Source organism: Asterias amurensis, chromosome 1 (assembly GCF_032118995.1).
Source record: "Asterias amurensis chromosome 1, ASM3211899v1".
NCBI lineage: Eukaryota > Metazoa > Echinodermata > Asteroidea > Forcipulatida > Asteriidae > Asterias > Asterias amurensis.
This window is the reverse complement of record NC_092648.1, coordinates 2,361,204-2,381,991: the sequence shown is the minus strand read 5'-3', so window position 1 is coordinate 2,381,991 and position 20,788 is coordinate 2,361,204. Positions and strand designations below refer to the sequence as shown.

The 20,788-nt window shown below is 37.4% G+C and overlaps 1 protein-coding gene across 1 annotated transcript; it reads left to right on the top strand.

Moving 5' to 3' along the window:
- The first annotated feature begins 143 nt into the window (after window positions 1-143).
- Window positions 144-596, top strand: LOC139941043 (uncharacterized). Its single transcript, XM_071937460.1, has one exon. The coding sequence runs from the start codon at window positions 144-146 to the stop codon at window positions 594-596; it is 453 nt and encodes a 150-aa protein (XP_071793561.1).
- The last annotated feature ends 20,192 nt before the right edge of the window (window positions 597-20,788 follow it).

Here is a 20,788-nt window from a genome sequence, read left to right as displayed (position 1 = left end):
TGGTATAAAGGAGAGCAAGTGATATTAAAACATCGCTATCCTCAAGACATCTAAGCTGCAAGCAATTATCGATGTAACAATTAGTTTGTTGTCTCGAACAGTAAGGTATTATAAATGTGTTTTTATTAACTGAATAAGGTGCAATGTATTCAGAACACTGCTGTCCGCTTTTGGTACAGTCTCCAAGAAATGAGCATATCATCCCTATTCTTTGCTGTCTCCACTGTCTGCCCATCAAGGACCCTGTTGTGTCCAAGCCATGGTTGCTCACTTACAAGTCTCAACATGATCTCGCTCCTGCATGTATCTCTGAACTTAAAAACTCGTATAAACCCCCTCGTCTTCGCTCATCGTCAAAGTGTCTTCTGCAAGCTCCCCACAGAGTCTCTGAACTTACAACCTCGTATACACCTCCTCGTTGTCTTCGTTCATCATCACAGTGTCTGCTGCAAGCTCCCCAGATCAATTCTCTACTTCGCAATATGGGGGTCAATGCTTCTCCAACCTTATGGAACAGTTTTCCTCTTATTGTTCACCAAGCTACTTCGGTCAATTCCTTCAACAGTCGTCTGAAAACCCAGCTGTTTTTGAAATAATGATGCACTCGTTTTAAGCTGATGAATTCTACATTGTATTTATGGCCAGATGCTGAGGATCTTGGCTAAGGGTGTAAGTGCTGGTAACCTCTCCCCTTTTTTAATATGCTTTTGAGTTAATGGTGCACTTCTTGTGCTTTTAATTATTGTTTTAGCGGATCATTTCTGTGTTGTTTTTTTATGGCCAGATGCTGAGGATCTTGGCTAAGGGTGTAAGTGCTGGTAACCTCTCCCCTTTTAAATATGTTTTCTTTTAATGGTATGCTTACTTTTGTGTAGAGGTGTGAAGGCACTGGACACTATTGGTAATTACTCAAAATAATTTTCAGCATACAAATTTACTGTTTAACTTACCATTGAGAGCTATGGTTAGTATAAAACAATGCTCCTGAAGTAATGTAGTTTTTGTGAATGAAGTAAATTCTCAGTCAGATAATAAAAGACTTCAGCTGAAGCCTTTTATTATGCATCTGAAAGCACACAAAGTAATGCAATAAGGGCGTTTTTCTTTTATTATGCTCTTGCAAATTCAATGACCAATTGTGCCAAAATTTGTTATTTTATGCATATGTTGGGATACACCAAGTGAGTGTATTTGGTCTTTGACAATTACCAAAGGTATCCAGTGCTATTAAGAAGTATCTTCATGTGTTATTATCATTTTAATTGACATCTTGTAAATGAGTACACCATTGCAAGCAAGCAAGCACAAATGCGATTTTGTTTGCGCTTTGAAATTGCGATAAATTGTGAAATTGCATAATGCGCTTGCAAGCAAATTTAGCGATCTTTGTGGTGCGGCGGTTAGATTAAAGGGACCTGGACACGTGCACGTGGCATGTGGGGTCCTACTTCCGGCTCGGGCCACTGGGTGGTTGATCTTAAAGGTGCATTTGGGCTCCTCATCTGTCAGGATGGTGCCGGTGTTATCACAAATGGTTGACCAACGGAAGTAGTCCCTAGTCCTTTCAACTAGGGACCGCGTTAGTAAGAGTAAGGAGGCTGTCCTGGCGCCGAAGTTGGGACAGTGGACCGGACCCGTCCCCTTAAGGGGCGGTGCAATTGGCTCTTACGATCTCAGAAAGCGCGTGGGGCTGGTATCCTGGAACCTGCACGTTGGTAGCCCTGCTAATTGAACAAAGCTTACCAGGTTGACAATCAGCAAAATCTGATGACAAAAAATACTTGCGATGGTGTATTTATGTATAATGTTGTACTTAAATTGTTTTATAATTATGAGCTTTTATGTGAAAGAAGTTTAGTTCTGGAATATATCTGCATTATATGTTGTTCATCACAAGCAAGGATTTGAAACAAATGTGGGAGACTATACAGCGTTTTGAAGGCATGTCACCCCAGTATGATGTCTTGCAGTGTATCCCATTATAGTCTGTCTCCTATCATGGGAGTGTCAGCTCCTATAATGGTGACATTGTGAGATTGCACTTATCATGCAAAGGTGCGTGCCACTTCTGCATTGATGCAGAGGTGTGTGCCGCTTCTGCCTTGTGCGGAGGTGTGTGCTGCTTCTTCACGGTCAAACTCCCTTGGGCTCAGGCAAAGATAATCCATCAATTAAAACTATGTCAAATAAATCCCCCAAAATAGAAATGTTAAATATATAACAGAATAAAACAACCCTTACCCTAATCTTAGCAACAAATAATACAGCAACTTTGGGAGAATCCATCGCGTTGAAGGCGTGTCACCCAAGTATGATGTCTTGCAGTGTATCCCATTATAGTCTGTCTCTTATCATGGGAGTATCAGCTCCTATAATGGTGACATTGTGAGATTGCACTTATCATGCCAAGGTGCGTGCTGCCTCTGCATTTATGCAGAGGTGTGTGCCGCTTCTGCCTTGTGCGGAGGTGCGTGCTGCTTCTTCACGGTCAAACTCCCTTAGGCTCAGGACAAGACAGCCCATCAATTAAAACTATGTCAAAGCAATCCCCCAAAATAGAAATGGTAAATATATAACAGAATAGAACAACCCTTACCCTAATCTTAGCAACAAATAATACGGCAACTTTGGGAGAATCCATCGCGTTGAAGGCGTGTCACCCAAGTATGATGTCTTGCAGTGTATCCCATTATAGTCTGTCTCTTATCATGGGAGTGTCAGCTCCTATAATGGTGACATTGTGAGATTGCACTTATCATGCGTGCGTGCCACTTCTGCATTGATGCGGAGGTGTGTGCCACTTCTGCCTTGTGCGGAGGTGCGTGCTGCTTCTTCACGGTCAAACTCCCTTAGGCTGAGGTAAAGATAACCCATGAATTTATTATCTTGAAGAAATTCCCCCCCCCAAAGTAAGGCCAAACTGAAACAAAATGCTTGTTGTGGTGTACTTTATGTAACTATGCATTACCGGTACTATTTTTTTAATTGTGATGTTAAACTTTATCATGGGTGTTTACAGTACCTTAAGCTGGTTGTTTTAGACCCAAAAAAGTATTCACTGGTTAAATTTGTTGGTATAGAAACGAGGTTGCTGCTGATAGGTTTGAGCGTGAGTCGTGCGAACATAACGTCGGCGTTGAAAATATTGCTGAAATATCTTATTTGTTTCGGCATGTAGGTCTTGTTTATATAAATTACTTGCACCGGAACGTGTTATCGTATTTTCTTCATAATTCACAGACAAATTATAATATAAAATTTATCAAATAAAAATATAAATCATGAAACTAACTACTAATGATTTGGGCTTCGTAAATAACAAAGTCTGTTTAAGTAAAACAACTTACTTTGATTGGGTTTTTTTTAACACTGAGTTAGATCTTTATACCACTAACATCTCATAATAAATTAAATGGTTTTTATAGTTTAATTATAATTCCTAATATGTAATGAAGGCTAGTTGTCTTACACTAACATTCCACAACTAAATTAGAACTAACCTTTATCAATGTCATTTGAATTTAAAAACTACATTAACCAAAATAACATTAAATTATATCAGGTATGAACTTTATATATAATCAGTGGGGGGATGCCAGGCCTACATGTGAATTAGTTTTATGGTTTAGTTTAAATGAAACTGTTTAATTTGGAAATTAAATATATAAAATTATCTGCACTATTGTTTTAGCATCACAAATAGGAAAATACATGTATGTCGTTACTAAAAACAGTCTAACCAAGCTGAATGTAGACATTTCTCTTGCTAATTTATGCACAATATTCAATCAAATTCAAACATTAATGCTTTAATATGAAATTATTATTAAGAACTTATTAATTTCAATAAATATAAACGGACACTGAAAGAGTTACACTAAAGTGTAAGGTTGGCTATGACGAGTTTGCAACGTTTGTTTTTTAGGAGTGCGCGCTGATATCGGACGTTAATGTGCATTTTATACGCAGTCTGTGCATTTATTATGTTGGGCAAAAAAAAGCAGCCTCGCTTCTGTAAGGGTATCATGTAATAAGGGTATCATGTAAATCATGTAATACATGTCGTAAGGAAAAACAAGAAATTATGTAATTAAATGCATGAATATTAAATCGGTGTGTTTATAAAGTTAAAGTAAGCTTCATAAATGTAAAACCACTTTTATATTGTATGATTAGGCTACATGAAATATTACCTTTAAGAAATATTCTATTAATAAGAATGTGTAGGAGAGTGCTGTTGGCAAATAAGTATTTACGGGTTAAATTTGTTGGTATAAGAAAGAGGTTGCTGCTGATGGTTTGAGCGCGAGTCGTACGGACGTAACGTTGTCGCGCGTTGAATATTGCGGAAATATCACATTTGTTTCATCATAGGTAATGATTGAAATTAATTTCATCATAGGTAATGCACTGGAATGTGTTATCGTTTTTCTTCATAATTCACAGACAAATGTAGATATTACAAAATTTAACAAATACAAGCATAAACTTATTTTTCACAAAACAACTTATTTTGATTGTTTTTTAACATTTAATTAGATCTTACCTCTAACACATGAAAATAAATTAAATATTGTGTTTAGTTTAATTATAATTACTTTAACAATATGTAATGAAGGCTAGTTTCTTCTACTAACATTCCACAACTAACTTAGAACCAACATTTATCAATGTCATTTATTTAAACATTAAATAATAATAGGATGAACTTTATATAACAGTCAGTGGGGGATGCCAGGCCTACATGTAAATGAATATTATGATATAGTTTTAATGAAACAGTTTAATCTGGAAATTAACTATTAAAATTATCTAATTAAATATTAAAGTTAAATATCTTGTATAGTTTAATAATAACTACTATAACAATATGTAATAAGGATAGTTTCTTTTACTAACTTTCCACAACTAAATTAGAACTAATATTTATCAATGTCATTTGAATAAAATAAATATAAATATATATCCTATGCAAACAATTTTATGACAAATTAAAAATTACATTAACAAAATGGGGAAGGACACAATTATTTCACTAAAAACAATAAATACAAGTTAATTTAAATTATCACACGTATAAACTTTATAATCAGTGGGGGATGCCAGGCCTACATACATTAATATTTTAATTTAGTTTTTATGAAACAGTTTAATTTGAAAATGAAATATATAAAATTATCTGCAACAATTTTGATCATCACAAACAGGAAAATACATGTATGATATCTAGTTACTAAAAACAATCTAACTGAGCTGTCTGTGTACATTATGCTTTCCAATTTATGCACCACATTTAATTGTTTAAAAATTAATGCTATAATAATATGAAATACTTAAGAAGAGCTAATTTACTTCACTAACTAGAATGTGAAACTGATAGAGTTACACCTTAGTGTAAGATAGGCTTTGAGGAGCTTAAAAACCTTGTGTCGCGTCGGTAAAAAAAAAATTTGTGTGTTCTTTGTTAACGTGCGCTGCGGATAGCGGACATCGGAAATTAATGTGCATTTTAAACGCAGTCGGTGCATCTATTAACCCGGGAAAAACAAAGCAACCTCTCTTTCTGTAAGGGTATCGTGTAACACATAAACTGTGATAAGGAAAAGAAGAAATGTTGTAATTAAATGCTGTGAACATTAAATCTATGTGTTTATTAAGTTTAAGTAAGCTTCCATTTTATAAAACCACTTTTAAGAAATGTTTTGTTAATGAGGCATGTGTAGGAGGGTGCTGTTAGTAAGATCGAATAAAATGGCAGCGAGATAGCGGAGCACCCTCTATGCAGTAACCAATTTAAATCATTTAACTATACCACATTGAAGTATGTATAAAATGCTTGCAGTGCGAGCTCTGTGTAGTTCTTATTATAAATTTATTAACTAGTAGATTTTTAAACTCTGATGGAGTAAATTGGGGGGGGGGGGGGGCAACTTGATGGGGAATGCAGTTTTAAACTGTTATTAGGGGAAATTAATTTTACTTAAAGTTATTAAGGAAGGCTATGCCATGAACTTTTGAAGTATGTATAAAACGCTTGCAGTGCAAGCTCTGTGTAGTTCTTATTATGACTTATGTTAACTAGTATATTTTTTTTAAATCTGATGGAGTAAATTGGGGGGGGGGGCAACTTGATAAGAGAATACAGTTTTTGAACTGTTAATAGGGGAAATTAATTTTATTGTAAAATTATTAAGGAAGACTATGCCATGAATTTTTGAAGTATGTATAAAACGCTTGCAGTGCAAGCTCTGTGTAGTTCTTATTATGGATTAAATTAACTAGTATTATTTTCAACTCTGATGTAGTAAATTGAGGGGGGGGGGGCAACTTGATAAGAGAACACAGTTTTTGAACTGTCAATAGGATAAATTACATTTTACTCTTAAATTTTTAAGGAAGACAAGTAATTTGTATTATGCAAATTTAGTTTATATAATGTAACTAATGCACTGATAGATTTTAGAGGTAAAATGGTGGCAATACGCACTGTGTAGTGATTGGACCTGTAGTTGATTGCGCTTTACGCAAATGAAGTCAGGTGCATGAGGTTCGTTACTCTGTAAAGTATTTTCTAGTATTTATTTGTTAGCTGAAATTGTAAAACTACTTGTTTTTAGTCTTTGTGTTTACTTGAGAAACAATTTTGTTGTAATTCTTAGTAATTTTTGTATCTTTTTAAATGTTAAACTACTTAATATGTAATGTATTCTTAATGGTCTTTATTTGTATCCTTTATTTTTGTTCTATAAATAAACCTTTATTTAACATACACCAACTGACACGTCTTTATTCTATTTTTCTTCTTTTGACTCTTGCTAAGGTCAAAGGTCATGGGTTCATCTCATTTATTTTTTTATTTGACCTTTCCATTCTAAGGTTTAAATATTAGTTCCGAGCAAATTTTTTCAAGAGCCGCCGTAGCGCAGTGGGCTAGCTCACAGCCCCAGGAATCCTGGAGCTGTGAGCAGGGTGGGTTCAAATCCCTCCGGGGACCCTTTTACCATTAAAAAAAGACTTTTTTTATAATTCTGACAAAAATGTGCAGGGCTTGAACCGGGGACCTTCCGCTCTGTAAGCACTTTCTCTCACTGCTGTGCTACTGAGCTGTTATAAAAATCTAACGGTTTTTGGAGTGATGAAGTTAAAAATGGCTGACTTAGAAAATATTTCAGAATTTATTTTTCCCTGGCTCAACCCTTGGATTTCTAGCTGATCTGAGAGTTGACCAGGGCCTACCAAGGGCCTTGGAGCTTGGCTGGAGGAGTAAAATTTCTAAGTGCTGAGGGGCCAAGGAGGTTGCTCAGTGGGCTAGGGTAAGGGTTGCCTCTGCTCTGAGACTGCCGGGCAAGGGGCTGGGAGTTTGCTGGTTAGCCAGTGGGCTCGGTTGGTTGGGATGAGGTCTTGGGTGATGGTAGGAATGATGATGGGCTTGACTGTTCGGGATGAGGACTTGGGGTGATGGTGTAGGAGTAATGGGCTTGACTGTTTGGGATGAGAGCTTGGGTGATGGTGTAAGAGTAATTGGCTGGACAGTTTAGGATGAGAGCTTGGGTGATGGTGTAGGAGTAATGGGCTTGACTGTTTGGGATGAGGAATTGGGTGATGGTGTAGGAGTAATTGGCTGGACTGTTTAGGATGAGGAGAGTGGGATGGGCTGGTTGGGATGGGGGTTTGGGTGATGGTGTAGGAGTAATTGGCTGGACTGTTTAGGATGAGGACTTGGGGTGATGGTAGGAGAGTGGGATGGGCTGCTTGGGATGGGGGTTTGGGTGATGGTAGGAGTAATGGGGTGGGCTGTTTGAGATGAGGACTTGGGTTGAGGGTGAGTGTTGTGTTGGGCCGAGACGGGCATAATAAAGCTTGCGAGGACTAGGGGGTACGTTGGGATGAGATGGTTGGTATCCGGGGGAGGTGGGTGGTATCCATTGAAGTGGTGTATTATGGGTGTTTTTCGATACTTTTAAGTTAATGTATTTAATGGGGTGGAACTATTTCTGTTAAAGTGGTTGTTCTTAGATGTAATTTGACGGTAGGGGTTTTTCGTATTAAAGGTACGGTATGATACTTTTTAGTTAATGTATTTAATGGGGTGGAACTATTTATATTAAAATTGTTATTCTTGGGTGAATTTAACAGTAGGGGTTAAAGATGTGGTATGGTACCTTTTATTAAAGTATGTAATGGGGTGGAACTTGTATTATTAAAGTGGTTATTCTTAGATGTAATTTAATGAAAAGGGTTTTTGTATTAAAGGTGTGGTATGGTACTTTTTAGTCAAAGTATTTAATGAGGTGTACTCTTTCTATTAAAGTGGTTATTCTTAGATGTAATTTGACGGTTGGGGTTTTTCATATTAAAGGTGTGGTATGGTACTTTTATTCAAAGTATTTATTGAGGTGGAACTATTTCTATTAAAGTGGTAAATCTAAGGTGTAATTTATTGGTAGGGGTTTTTCGTATTAAAGATGTGGTATGGTACCTTGTATTTAAAGTATTTAGTTGGGTGGAGCTTTTTCTATTAAAGTGGTTATTCTTAGATGTAATTTAATGGAAAGGGTTTTTTTTTGCATTAAAGATGTGGTGTAGTATTCTTTATTCAAAATATGTAACGGGATGGAACTATTTCTATTAAAGTGGTTGTTCTCAGATGTAATTTAACGGTAGGGGTTTTTCATATTAAAGGTGTGGTATGATACTTTTTAGTTTAATACTTTTAAGTTACTTTTAACACTTATAATCCACAACACATTTTATGTAAAACAATAGCACATCAAGTAAGGGAAATAGAAAGATTTCTTTTTTCATTTATAGAATCATTTTATTTGACAACTCAAACTTCAAAGAGTATATTATAATGTAAACAAAGTAATATTTATCAGTCAAAGACAATACTAATAGTTTTAATTTAGTTTTATTTTGCATAAACTTTGAATCTTTTGCAGAGTGATGTTTTATGCACTCTCGTGACCCTTCTTGTAGCTAAGCACAACAAAGTAATCTTCACAGAGCTGCTTTAGCTGAAAATATTGCTTAGCAGTTTTCAGCTCAGCAGAAATGAGCAGGATACCATACCAGTCACAAATTTTTCACATAGCATGGTAGTTAGGCTGGTAACCATATTTTGGTAAGCATATTTATGTTTGTTCTAAGCTACTTTGGGGGCTTTAAGCACCTCTATGAAATTGTGCAAGTTTTAAAATCCAAATACCAGAAATCATAGATAAATCGTTTGCTACAGATTGTATGCTAGTAACACTTTTTACTATGAGGAATGTTTTCTTGCCCAATTGATTATGGTGAAACAGTTCTGTCGTCATATCAGGTATTCCTGTCAAGAAACTACAATGTCTGGTATTGGATTTGAGTTTAACTTATGTTTTTTCACTTGGTCAATTAATTAATTTATCAAGAAAGTATCAAAAATACTTAATGACTCGTCAGCCTGTCACATATTATTAGGCAAAACTTGTGAAGGACATTTTTATTAAATGCTTAGTTTTTCATTAATATCAAATAATAATTTGCTTTTAAGATCTTTGTCCACTATGCAAATAATACCTCTTAAAGGCACTGTACACCTTGCGTAAGATTTGAGTGAGATATTACCTCTTCTCAAAAACTATGTCACTTCAGAGGGAGCCGTTTCTCAAAAAGTTGTATACTATCAACAGCACTCCCATGCTCGTAACCAAGTAAGTTTTTATGCTAACAATTAAGTAATTACCACGAGTGTCCAGTGTCTTTAAGTCAAAAACATTAAATGCAAATATTATGGCTACTTATAATTATAGAGTTATGAGCTACCTTTAAAAATTTGTGAAGCTTTAAATTGTGGAGTAAAATAAGTGTACCTTGCAAGAAGTCTGGTTTATAGGATAAGGTTTTTTTCCTCCTGGGGTCGATTTCACAGAGAGCTAAAATTGATCGCAACTGCAAATCAGTCGTAGTTGCTTAGTAAAGTGTGACGTCACAATGCAAATCACTATGGTGACACTGAAAATTTGTCTTACGATGGATTTTATTGCTTTGTGAAATCGAGCCCTGGTAACAAAAGTCTGTACCAGACCCACTAACTTTCTGAAATCTTGAAGCCACTCTTTCGAGAAGTATTCCACCCCGAGAAACAGTAAATTTTTCTCCAACTTTGTGAGTATAAAATACACACATTGTGTGCTTGCTTGCAAATGGTACACTTACTTTTTACAAGAACATTTACTTGAATGTTAGATACATCTACCTCCGACATTAAATAACTATCATGTCTTCTTACAAATGAAATCAACAAGCTTCTTGCTCATTTAGGATTCCTTCATTAATGCCTTGAAGACTGTGAGGTTTCAATAATAACAATTACTTTTTCTCTCAAACTCTGAAGCTTTAAAGATTGTAATGAGAGTTGTTGGCTACACTCTCTAAGTTTTAGGATATCAGCCTTTTTATGCTGTGAGATGAAAACATTGAGGTGTCCTAAGATGTAACAGGACACAAAACAAGGAAGTCAAAAACTTCTATTTATGCTTAACAATGTAACTCATTGCAATCTTGCTTCTGCATCTCTCCTGCGCCAGGAGTGTATTTTAGACAGACATGGCACATTATTATATTTGTTATTATAATTTATTATAATTAAATGAACTAGCCATAACTAGGGGCGTTTAATTTGCCCTTGTCATCAAAATAAGGTGATCCAATAAGGATGACTCCATTTATACATCATTTAAATTTTCAAATCAATTTTGCCAAAGTGTACCTTAAATAAATTGGATCCGATTTGCCTGAACTAAATTTGTGTAAATTTGTTTTAGATCAGGCATGGTGTACAGCACATTCCAGATCTTTTACTTATCATACAATGCGAACTAATTTCATTCCTAGTTAATGGTTTAACTTAAGAAATATCAATGGTTTGTACTAAAAACCTTTTTAATTATTTAAAATTGTAATTTTGTACAGTTAAAGGGGTCTTGTTAATCAAAAACATGTTTCCTATCTTTTAAATCTGTAATCAATCTGTAGGGACAGACCTCTCATTTCGGGTTAGGCTGGTGCCAGCATTTCATCCCCAAAAATGTTGTGGTATGTGACGAGATATTCTGTTGGTATGAGTGCTGCAAAAACAGACCACCCTTTGATGTTAGTGTAAAACAACCACAGGTATTTTACCTTCCTCTTGCGTAACCCTCACACATATTAACAGGTGATATGTAGACAGTGGGCTGACTACACGCAGTTGCAGGTCTCGGAAATGTGTGACAGGTAGACACCATCTACATATTAAGACAAACAAATGTTTATTATTAAGGTATATTTAGTCTGTGACATTAAACAATGTAATTTTAGTTTTTCATGTACTAAACAAAAAAAAAAGATAAAAATTATCAAGATCGAACGATGAGATGTAAACATTTGAAACAACAGTGAAATTGAGCAATGTTCAAGACTTGAATAGATTTGTTTGGCTTGAATGATACAGTGGAATTCCAACCAACTCTTTACACAATACTTTATAAGTCTAGCTACTCTACTGCCAATAGACCAATGCATTAAGCTTCACCCCATAGCATATTGACCAATCACAACCCAATGTGCAGCCAAAAGTTCGACAATATAAAGTCCGACATGCGTGTGCGTATGCTTGGCGCGCACAGCAGAGTTGTGCAGAATAGCATCGGAGAGGCATCGGAGAGGCTCACAAGTTCTTGCTCACATGAGCACCGAGGGCGGAGCCTAATGGATCGGTGCATTGCATGAACTATCAAGACAAAGTAGTGAACAAATTAATGAAAACAAAACTGGGATAGATTCATGATTGATCCATCAGCTCCGTAATGTGCAAAATAATTTGCGCAACCTTTTATAAAGGAAGGGGAGAGCAGTTTATTTACCTGATTCAATGTAAATGGTTAGGAAGCTCATCCACTGCAGGTCTCTGACATCTACTTGGTTGATGAGTAAATCTCTGTGGAGATGACAACCCTCGCTGTCTGATGACTGCACCAGCTATCAATGCAAACAGAAAATACAATAAAGCTTTGTTTAGCTTTGAAATAACAGCAAAGATTAACTTCAACATTTGTTTAGGTCAACTTGAACAGTATGTTCTTTTTTTATAGAAAGGTGAAAGAGTGTGTAATGACTAAATACAATAGACCCTTCCCATTAAATGTGTAAATTGCACATAGCGCGTGCGTGCGCACTAAAGTTTTGGTTGGCAAAATGAGGGAACATCGCGCTGTTTTGCACACGACTATTGGTTGCATGACGCAGACGCGATTGCGCCTCTGCTCAGTGCACACCGCTATGGCGTTTGCCAATCAACAGGGTCTGAACGCATGTGTGTATGTAATTAGCATGTTTCATGGGAAGGGTCCATTGAGTAAAACTCAATTAAAATGGTTCAAACAAAATTATTTTGAACTGTCCAAAATTTCAAATTAATGTTGGTTCATATAATTTAATTTAACTATTGACGATGAAAGCCTTGATTCTTTAGCATGTATGTTAATGAAACCTTTTTGTCAATGGTTTTTGTTGAGCCAAGATTATAAAAGGTCTAAAAAAGCAACACTTTGAGGTATTAGTTATTGAACCCACTTGTTGGAACTGGTTCTTACCTGTTGATGGGGAAGACCTTGCTGTACTTTGACACTGGGTAGAATGTGCATCATGCATCTACTACTGAAGAGGTAGACTTCATCTGACAACGGCATCTGTTTGTAGCTAAACAAAAATAAAAAATACTATGTAAAAGAGGCGTGTTGTTGTTGTTCATCTGCAGCAACAATTTCATAATGCTTTGACCATTCAAGTCATCTCAAAACACAATTCAAACATAATGAAATAGATGGCCCATGTTTCTGTGGGTTTTTTCTCGAAACTGGGTGGGGGTTATCTTGTTGGTTCGAGAATCAGGCAGCGATGACAATTCCACTCTATTTGGGTTGAATCTCGGTGTATTAAAACATTGGCGCAGATTTTACTGTAGCGGCTGGAAATGGCTTGTACCAAACAGCTGCAAAAGTTGACCACTTTCAATTAAACCAAAAGGTCAAAATGATAATATCAAATTTGGCTTCATATTTGGTATTTCTTTTATAGCAAACAACGCTAAGCAAAACAATCTCCACACCACCATTTTGTGGTTACTTTGTATCACTTTTTATACCATTTGTATGCAAGGGAAATTTGATATTTGATTCTCCCTAAAACACTTCCCCCCTTGTCACTTCCCCCTCCCCCAACCCCTCCAAAAAAGGTCATTAAATTTGGTGGCCAGTAGGAGGTGCAAGGAATGAAGGAAACTGATAGATTTATGAACTAACAGCTGTTCTAATGTTCAAGACTCGGGAGTTTCCCTTACCTTTTATCAAGGAGAGGGCAGTTTATTTATCAGACTCGTACATTGTTAGGAAGCTCATCAACTGCAGGTCTCAGACATCTTCTTGGTTGATGAGTAGATCTCGGTGGAGATGACAACCCTCGCTGTATCATACAAACAAAAAACAATAATGATTCCCCTTTAATACAAACATTTTGATTCCTCACCATGCAACACATCAAATCTCAGATTCCCTTTAGCTTTTAAAACACAATAGTTAAACAAATGTCGTGAGGGATTGGGTATGGATTTTTTTAAATCAATTTTCAACAAAAACTACATAGAGGAAAATTTTACACTTGTCTTTATCCATCTCAAATTATGTGGTTGTTCATAGTGTTCAATAGCCTTGCTCAAGGCAGTCGCATTATTATCCGAAAATACGCAGCTGTAAACCAACCCGCCGTATACCCTGTGCATGGTGTGTGCGATCACACCGAATGACCAACCCGTATACACACAGTCACATCGCACGAATACTGTTCACACAAGTCATCGCACTCGTACACCACTAACCGCATGCGGAGGCCGTCAGGCCGACAGCCTTGTCGGATCTGTATCTTCCCGTTTTAATGTGTTGTATTGAAAAAATTCCAATAGTGGACGAAATTGGGGGGGCTCGAGGATATGCTAGTATGCAGCTTAGGCGCGCGGTCCATTTAGGGCCGGTTCGGCAACCATCACCCGCTTGCCGCAAACGATTATTTTACAGAGGGTCAATCGGTTGAGTTTCGGGACGCAATCGTTTCCAGAGATTATAGAAAGACTTACTGAGGTGAAACACAAAAGAGTTGGCACTTGACTGTGGTTTACAACTAACAAAAGAGTTCGCCTGCACCAGGCTATCACTGACACTTCCACCGCTAATCCCTCGCTAATCCCAAATAATCCTCTGCGGCCAGGAGTACTGGTAACAATGGTTTGGTTTTGGCTTGGTGTGGTGTGTACGCCCAGGTAGTAGCTTTTTCTTAGCATCATGAATGAACGTATTTTTTTTGGGGGGGGGGGCAAAACACGGCTTTGAACATCGTGTTGTGTAAGTCGAAAAAAATCTGGATTCTTGATTTTGAGAGGTAGACCCGAACGGAAATCATAAAAATATTTGATAAATAAACTAACTGAAGCTGCACGAGATACTTTTATATCATCTTCCAATCTTTTTGCGTTTTCCAAAAAAGTCGTCCAGCTTACCATACGTTGCGAGGCCATCTTAAAATTTACACAGATCTCATTCAAGTGAATAACCCAGCGCGCTGTCACACGTGTGGGCGAAGCGAACGTGTTTACATGCCTACATCCGGGACACGCGAACTCGTACACTAGACTTTACACAGCCCTTGTACTGTTGTGTGGCGATACTGTTTGTGTGTATGTATATGGAATGCGTGAAATCCCCGCGAAAACTTCACGACTAGACTTGTAGTGCACTCTAGGGTCTACCACAGCGCGCGCTGGTGTACACGGCATGTACACACATACATCGTGTACATTTGCACGATACCAGCACTGCTGTCAGCCTTGTATAGACGGTACGCCTTCTACACTGTACTATAGTTCGATCAATAAAAACGTCAGGGCACATTTCACGAAGAAAACTTCAGAAGATGGGAAGAGGTAAATTAAATGGGAAAACACGTTTGAGGTTTTTCTTGCTCGTAATTCTGGCTCCAAAAATTACAAACTGCATTTAAAATGACAAAACATGAAAAAACATGACATTCTAGTCTTGCAATGTGATCAAAATCTGTAGAACTTTAAATTTTTTATTAATTTTTGGGGAAATTATGTGTTGGGCGGCAGTCTATTTTTCAGCTGAAGCTGGGCGGAAATTGTCAGTGCTGGGCGGGCCCGCCCACCGCCGCCCACCGTGGCTATACGTTAAGTAAAAACATACACATTAGTTGGGAAACATTCTTAGTTGGTCACAACAACCAAAAATTGAGTTCGTCTTGAACGCTCAAATCGAGTATACATGTACATGATGTACCCATGTGAGGTACATTGACGTTGCCAGCGCTAGGCGAAGCCAACCAGCAAATACATGACAAAAAGAGGTAAAGTAGAATGTCAGGTTATACTTCATCGTTTTTCACGATTAAAAAAAGGATGTGTGGTATCTTTTGACGAGTATTTTACAAATGGAAAAAACACAGCCCAAAAATAAAGTGTTAGAACATTTTAGTTTTTAAATTCATATTCATAGTCCACAACCAAACAGTCAAAGCTATAATCCCAACACAATGGACAGTAATCCGATTATAGCCCCTTTGTTCGGACTCCGGACGACCAGACAAGCTCAGCGCACTGAAGCGTTTGAAGAACCTATCCCCCAATCGTCTCACAATCGCTGCTGAATCGTTTGCTACTGTAATCGTTTGACAATCGTGTGATGGTTGCCGAACCGGCCCTAAATGGACCGTGCGCCTTATGAATATGTATATCGTTCGTCAGACCTACCAGACAACACAGGATGTGAGGCAAATGAATTATTCATTTTGACGTCCAATCACGCACTTCCCTTATCACGACCTTTGGACCCTATCATGTGTCCGTAGTGGTGGTGTGTGATGTAAACATGTCTCGTCTTTCGCGGGCATTATGGTAATGAGCTGACCGTGGAAACTCTTCGCTTATTATAGTAATGAGGTCAGTGGCTTCAACACAGATCCTACAAGGCTGTCGGCCTGACGGCCTCCGCAAGCGGATAGTGTACGGGGGCATCGTGTCGTGCGATGTTACGCACAGTGAATACGGGTGGGTTTTACGCACAGTGAATACGGGTGGGTTTTTATACAGCGGCGTTCTTTTTTCGGAGTGAATAATTCGACTGCCTTGAGCAAGGCTAAGTGTTCAATTTAACTGTTGGTGAAGATATCCTTGATTCTTTAGCATGTATTAAAACCCCTTTTTCAGTGGCCTATGTTGGGCCAGGATTTTAAATAGTTCACAAATAAGCAACACTATAGACCATGTGAACTTTGTTTACAATAAGTGTGACCTTGTACATTCTTATGCTAGTCTGGCAGGCAAGATACTGCACTCTGGTCATATGAGAAAGTTGACATTTTGTGTCATAATTTCCAGATAAATCCAAGAGTTTTGAAAGTTAAAGCTGGACAAGTTTTGAGATGTGCCCCCTTTCATCATATCAAAAGTTGATAAAAATTGGACAGTGCAACCTCCATAAAATATAAGATTTTTATGTTTTCTTCCATGAGGCTGTGTACAAAGCATGCCTGCAGGAAGTTCAGGCTTGGTGGCTCTTTTGTAAACATGTGATGTCACAGGTCACATTGTCTATTGAACCTCCATTTTGAAACTGGTTCTTACCTTTTGTTTGGGAAGCCATCGTTGTACTTTGACACTGGGCAACATGGACATCATGCATCTACTTTTCAAGAGGTAGACTTCATCTGGCAACGGCATCTGTCTGTAGCTAACAAACAAAAACAATATTTTGTATAAGAGGTGTGTTGTTGTATTTCTTCATCTGCAGCAACACTTTGATAATGCTTTGCTCATATGAGGGCACTATTCAAGTCATCTCAACACGTTCAATTTCACCAATTCAAGCATAATACAAAGATGGCCCATGTTTCTGAGGGTTTTTTCCGGTCGTATGTCCACTGGGGGTTATTTTGATGGTTGATAAATCGAGTAGTTGACAATTCCACTTGTTTTCGTGTGAATCTCTGTGTACTCTAGATTGGCACAGGTTTTAAAGCATTTGAATTCTTTAGAGACCATAGCGGCTGGAATCAGCTTGTACCACAATGCCAAAAGCGGCCGCAAAAAGTTGATCAACTTCCACACAACCAAAAGGTTGAAGTAATATAAACATTTTGGTTTCAAACTTGGTTTATTTTATAGCAAACTTTGCTAAGGAAAACAATCTCCCCACTACCATTTGTGTTCAATTTTTACTACTCCTGCTGTTAACATTTTGATGCAAGGGAAGTTAGGTATTCGATTCTCCTCAAAACAGTGTCACTGCGTCACCTAAAATAGTGCACTCAAATTTACAGTTTGGTGGCCAGTAGGAGGTACAATAGAGGAAAAGTGGCAAGTTTGCCAAGGAAACTATGATAGACTTATGAACTAACAGCTGTTTTAATGTTCAGGACTCAGGAGTTCCCCTTACCTTTTATCAAGGAGAGAGCAGTTCATTTACCAAACTAATTGTACATTGTTAGGAAGCTCATCAACTGCAGGTCTCAGACATCTACTTGGTTCCTGTAACATGCACCCAAACAAATAATAACAATTATTTCCTTTAATAAATCAAAATATGTTGATATCTCACCATGCAATGCCTCAAATCCCAGATGCCCTTTTAGCTTTTAGTTAAACAAATGACGGGAGGGGTTTGGTTGTGGGGTTTTTTCAAATCAAATTTCAACAAATACTACAGATAGGAGAACTTCACACTTCTCTTGATGAATCTCAAAATGATGGTTGTTCATATTATTCAATTTAACTGTTAATGAAGACATCGTTGATTCTTTAGAATGTATGTTTATAAAACCCTTTTTTCAGTGGCCTATGTTGGCCAAGATTTTAAATAGTCCAAATAAGCAACACTATTGAACCTCCATGTTGAAACTGGTTCTTACCTTTTGTTTGGGAAGACATTGTTGTACTTTGACACTGGGCAACATGGACATCATGTATCTACTTTTGGAGGGGTAGACTTCATCCGACATTGGCATCTGTCTGTAGCTAACAAAAATAAACAAAATTTTGTAAAAGAGGTGTGTTGTGGTTTTTCTTCATCTGCAGCAACCGTTTAATAATGCTTTGACCATAGTGCCCCATTCAAGTGATCTCAACATCTTTCAACAATTAAAGCATAATAAAAAAGATGGCCCATGTTTCTGTGGTTTGTTTTTTTCTCTTGCATGTCCACTGGGGGTTATTTTGTTGAAGAGGAATCGAGTAGGTGATAATTCCACTCTTTTTCGGGTGAATCTCCGTGTACAAGAATAATGGCACTGGTTTTAAGGTGTTTGAATACTTGAGAGACCACAGCGACCGGAATCAGCTTGTACCAAAAATAATGCTCAAAGCCGCTGCAAAAAGCTGCAAAAAGTTGACCAGCTGCCACACAAACAAAAGGTCAAAATGATAGCAAATTTGGTTTCATGTTTTTTTTTTAATGCAAATTTGGCTAAGCAAGACAACCCCCACACTACCATTTGTGTTTACTAGTTATCACTCTTGGTGTTAAAGTTTGAAGGAAAATTTGATGTTTGATTTTCCCCGTAAAAGTGTTAATTCCCATCCCCCCCCCCAACATAAAGTTCAATCAATATTACAGTTTGGTTGCCAGTAGAAGGTACAATTAATAAAAGAAAGGTGGCAAGTTTGCCAATGAATGAAGGAAACTATGATAGATTTATGAACTAACAGCTGTTCTAATGTTCAGGACTCGGGAGTTTCCCTTACCTTTTATCAAGGAGAGAGCAGTTCATTTACCAGACTCATTCTACATTGTTAGGAAGCTCATCATCTGCAGGTCTCAGACATCTACTTGGTTCCTGTAACATGCAAAAAATAAAAAGTAATAATAATTCCCTTTAATCAAAATATGTTGATACCTCACCATGCAATGCCTCAAATCCCAGATTCCCTTTGAGCTTTAACACAAAGCTTGGACGGGGAAAGTTGTTACACAGTCTTTGACCGCTGTAGCCAAGCAGTGTTGTTGAATTTCACTTTCAATTAAGTGTTATGCCATAAAATTGTGAGTTTGATTCATTACAAATAGTTTGTACTCGCCGAGTCTCACATTCACCGCCAGTATTCAACTTTACTAAGTCACTTCTCAACTTTGCACAGTGCGCCTGCAAAATGACGATTTCGTAATAATGCACGATTGCTATAGCGCGTAAGGGGAAGAATCCCAGTGTGTGTCAGTGCAAGTTTATGAGTGCTCGAGACATCGCTTTCTCAATAGCCTACATGCCTTTCCATCAAAAAGGGGATAGGTTGCACAGAAATAATAAACATGTGGACTGAAAAGAGTGCTAAATATAAGACTGTCACATACAACACCCCAGCCTCTAAATTTGATTTAGATATTTTAATTACAGTAATTGAATGAGATTTTTTATTTATTTTGTAGGCCATACTAGCTTCTGAATACTCAACAAAATACCAAACAATGACGTCATGCTGATTGGCATATTCCAACATGGCTGCGCCGAGTACGAATCGAGGAAATCAGAGTCGGAGAAAGGTAGCAAAGTTAACGTTAAAAATTTCTTTTTAAAATTTAATCTATTTCACTTTTCAATAAACACAAAGCAAGAAAGAGTTAGGTGAACACATTCAGCCGGTTTATACTGCCGGATGGCTCATAGAGGAGGCGCCAGAATTTTCTTATTTTTGGTTATTTCTTAGCTGCATGAGGAAATGGTCTGGACGTGTGGCTAAGGATTCAGCGGTTTTGGAGTTAATTAACGGCGGATAAATTGGTGGCGACGTGCGGAATTAAGATTATCCATTTTTTGAAATTCTGACAACATCACGATATTGATTGTTGTTACGTGTCTGTTCTTGGCTTTAAAGATTCAATTGAAATTTCTAGAGAAAAAATACAAGTGTGGGTCGAAAATTGTAACCGCATGTCTGCAGTGTTACAACATGAGCAACGTAGGCTATACGGCGCGGGTAAAATCGCCATTTTAAAAAGTGAATCCGCGCTGACCTAAAAATAAACTCATTTTGTTGGAAGTCTGACAACCTATGCAACAAGTATCAATTAAATTATTCAAATAAGAAATACCTGAAGATATGTTAGATTCATTTAAATGAAGGAAAAGTGGCGGTTAATGAAGAAATAATGGACATATTTTACCTCGGCCTCAGATTTATCACTTCGCATCGACGCTCGCCTCGTTGTAAATAGTCAGATCGCGCGAGAACAGACCCAATGATACCGATTTCCGAATAATAGAAGTAACCGAAACACAAGCCGGTTACTAAAGTCGATATTTTCAAGAACACTAATTTTTGAAAACATAACGCTAATCGATAGGCAAAAGTAGCAGAAAGATAACAAAACATGGAATCGATTCTTGGCAAAAATCGACCCTTTTTGTTTTTGCAAGGAATAATATGGAGATCAATGGACAGCCCATGTTCTATTCTTTGTGCTTGCTCCCTTTGCACTTACCTACCTCAGTATTGCGCCCTCTTTGGGATCAACACGGTCGTTTAAAAAAACTTTTCATTCTTCAATTAATTTCGGATGAACTATTTCGAGGAGTCTTGGATCTCTCACAAAATATAATACATAAATAAATAAATAATCAACTATCGTCTGGCGTCATGAAACTTGAACTTTACTAGATCTTTGACCTATTTTTTAGCTAACTTTTGTATTGTTCTGTTGTTTTTCTGGTAAGC

Excerpts from the sequence above, each read along its gene's own strand:
- LOC139941043 (XM_071937460.1), top strand. The coding sequence starts at position 144 with ATGTATTCAGAACACTGCTGTCCGCTTTTGGTACAGTCTCCAAGAAAT.